Source organism: Zerene cesonia, unplaced genomic scaffold (assembly GCF_012273895.1).
Source record: "Zerene cesonia ecotype Mississippi unplaced genomic scaffold, Zerene_cesonia_1.1 Zces_u014, whole genome shotgun sequence".
NCBI lineage: Eukaryota > Metazoa > Arthropoda > Insecta > Lepidoptera > Pieridae > Zerene > Zerene cesonia.
In genome coordinates this window covers 15252-18322 of record NW_024045144.1, presented here as the reverse complement: position 1 = coordinate 18322, position 3071 = coordinate 15252, and the positions used below count along the sequence as shown (strand labels likewise).

General features: G+C 40.1%; 1 protein-coding gene across 1 annotated transcript in view; it reads left to right on the top strand.

Annotated features, from left to right (window-relative positions):
- The window catches only part of LOC119839380 (talin-1), a 50905-nt gene that overhangs the window by 42677 nt on the left and 5157 nt on the right, over positions 1 to 3071 (top strand). Inside the window, exons 23-27 of the mRNA XM_038365648.1 lie at positions 301 to 393; positions 671 to 745; positions 970 to 1132; positions 1461 to 1588; positions 2964 to 3068. Coding sequence (XP_038221576.1) covers positions 301 to 393; positions 671 to 745; positions 970 to 1132; positions 1461 to 1588; positions 2964 to 3068 — 564 coding nt within the window. The remainder of the gene's footprint in view (positions 1 to 300; positions 394 to 670; positions 746 to 969; positions 1133 to 1460; positions 1589 to 2963; positions 3069 to 3071) is intronic.

The following is a 3071-nucleotide window of genomic DNA, read 5'->3' as shown; positions in this document are numbered from 1 at the left end:
AGTAATAAATGTTATTTGCAGTTAACAATTTTCTTTTTTCTTTATTACAATATTTATGGCAAGACTAGGTATACACAAAGGGCGAGCGTACAGATTACAAATATATTATGTACACTCTATGCAAACGTAATAAATACAAATTTTGCACATCTCACTAAAAACAGTAATAAAAATTGAAAAGTTTATATACTACTATACTAGTACTAGTATGTTTATGATTAGTTTTTAGAACAAAAGAAATTCTATTCAATCCATTATTGAAATTTTTTATGTATTAAATTTTTTTATTTCCATGTTTAGGAGCAAGAGACGCGCACGGAGATGGTGCGATCGATGAAGTCGGTCACCGTCAACTCTTCAAAACTGCTCGGCACCGCTAAGTCTGTTAGCCAGGTGAGTCGAAATAACTTGAGAGTATATAAGCATTCGATGTGGCATCTTTAAATTCGTATTTAATGCTATATGGATATAGATTTCTTGTAAAAATTGTCATAGTTAAAAAGAATACAGTTGTTTCGGGTTCGAAGGACTAATTTTCAAAAAGTTGCTTTGTTTTGTAAACTGTTGCTTTTATTGATTTTTTGTTTATGATTTTATTATTTTAAATAATGTTTTTCTTTCGGTATGAATATAGTAGATCAGTGTATAGATTATGTTTTTGTTTTCACAGGATTTGACACGACCGAACGCCAAAAACCAACTGGCGGCCGCGGCGCGTGCCGTCACTGAGAGCATTAACCATTTGGTGAGTTTGAAGTTTTAAAATCGGAAACTTCCCATAGCTCTTAATTTTATAAGTGATTGTGTAAAACTAAATTCTGATTCCTTTTGTGAAAACAAAATGTTATCCTACAATCATACTAAATAAGGGACCTAGTCAAAAATACTTTTTGAACAAATGCAGTAAGTAATTCCAGAGATAGTGGTATATGACAGCGCGTGTGCGTGTGCGCGTGTGTGTGCCGGCAGGTGGACGTGTGCACGGAGGCTGCGCCCGGGCAGAAGGAGTGCGCGGCCGCCATCCGCAGCATCGAGAGCACGCGGCCGCTGCTGGGCGCGCCGAGCCAGCCGCTCAGCGAGCTCGGCTACTTCGCGTGCCTCGACGCCGTCGTCGACCAGAGCAAGGCGCTCAGTGAGTGTCTCTCCCCCCACCCCCACCCCACTCCACCCGCTCCCCCTACATCAATTTGTTAAGGCGTTCATACGACTGTAGATTCCAAAAAAAAAAAAAAATTAAAAAATCCTTTCCTTCTTTTCAAATGTTGGTTATAATGCATGGCTTAATGAGTCATCATTAAATTAACCTCTTCTCCAATAATACATTAAAAAATCATGAAACAATACAAATATAAAAAAAAACCTCTATTTTCTTCAATCTTATCCAATCTTTATTATTTTTTTAGTATTTAATTTTTGAATCCATAAATGATATCCAAATAATCTCTATACTCGTCACCCAGGCGAAGGCATGTCGGGCATGGCCAGCTCGATCAAGAAGGGCGAGCACGCGCAGTTCGCGCGCAGCGTGGCCGGCGCCGGCGCCGCCGTGCAGAGCCTCGTGGAGTGCGCCGCGCAGGCCGCCTACCTGGTGCGCCCCCGCCCTCTACCGAACACATCCCACATAGGGAAATCGCTTCCACTTACATTGGCTGCCAACAACTACATTGTAGTTCTCCAATTTGTTGATGACTGTGATGATTAAAAACTCTTTGATTAGGAACACATTACACTAATTAACAGCCATTTTTTAGCTCAGTATTTCCGTTAAAATTTGAATTAGCAACAAATTCGTACGAATACCGTGACTAAACCAGTTTTTGGTCCTTCGAGTACTACGTTCTCTTTATTATTAACTTTAACTTTTAAAAATTGATTCATACAGCAGGTATGAATTTTGTTCCAACCTGTTTTATTTTATTTTAATCAAAATGAGGTGAAAATTGCACTCATATTTTTGACTATATTCAAAATATTGACGACTAGCTTTTCGCCCGCGGCTTCGCCCGCGTAGAATTCGCTTATATCGCGCGACATGGTAAGGATTATTTTCTTCGCATTTGAAAAGTATGGTTTGTTCTTTCCCACGTTTAGCTCCATCTTCATACCAAGTCATACAAAATCGGTTTGACAATAACGAACTTTCATACAAACTTTCATCCCCTCTTTCAACCCTTTCTACCCTTTTTTCGCGATAAAAAGTATCCTATGTCCTTTCCCAAGTTCAGTTCTATCTTCATACCAAATTTTATCAAAATCGAATCAGTGGTTTAGGCGTGAAAGCGTAACAGACAGACAGACAGATAGAGTTACTTTCGCATTTATAATATTAGTAGGTTTTAATCAAAATGAGGTGAAAATTGCACTCATATTTTTGACTATATTCAAAATATTGACGACTAGCTTTTCGCCCGCGGCTTCGCCCGCGTAGAATTCGCTTATATCGCGCGACATGGTAAGGATTATTTTCTTCGCATTTGAAAAGTATGGTTTGTTCTTTCCCACGTTTAGCTCCATCTTCATACCAAGTCATACAAAATCGGTTTGACAATAACGAACTTTCATACAAACTTTCATCCCCTCTTTCAACCCTTTCTACCCTTTTTTCGCGATAAAAAGTATCCTATGTCCTTTCCCAAGTTCAGTTCTATCTTCATACCAAATTTTATCAAAATCGAATCAGTGGTTTAGGCGTGAAAGCGTAACAGACAGACAGACAGACAGAGTTACTTTCGCATTTATAATATTAGTAGGGATTAGTACAGAGAAAGGGTAACTTAACAATCATCTCATTCTAAAATGTCGTAAACGTCAAAATTTACATCATTTACACTTTCTATGAGACCGTGAAAGAACCAAATTACCTGTTTTCTTGCTAACGCGACCGCAGAGAACATCGATCCCTGTAGCTTTTGATCTAGTTCGACGAATGAGTGTAACAGCTAAAAACGTGTCAATGTCTGCAGACGGCGGTGTCGGACGAGACGTCGGTGGCGGGGCGTGCCGGGCTGGTGGACCAGGCGCAGTTCGCGCGCGCCGCCGCCGCCATCGCGCGCGCCTGCGACACGCTCGCC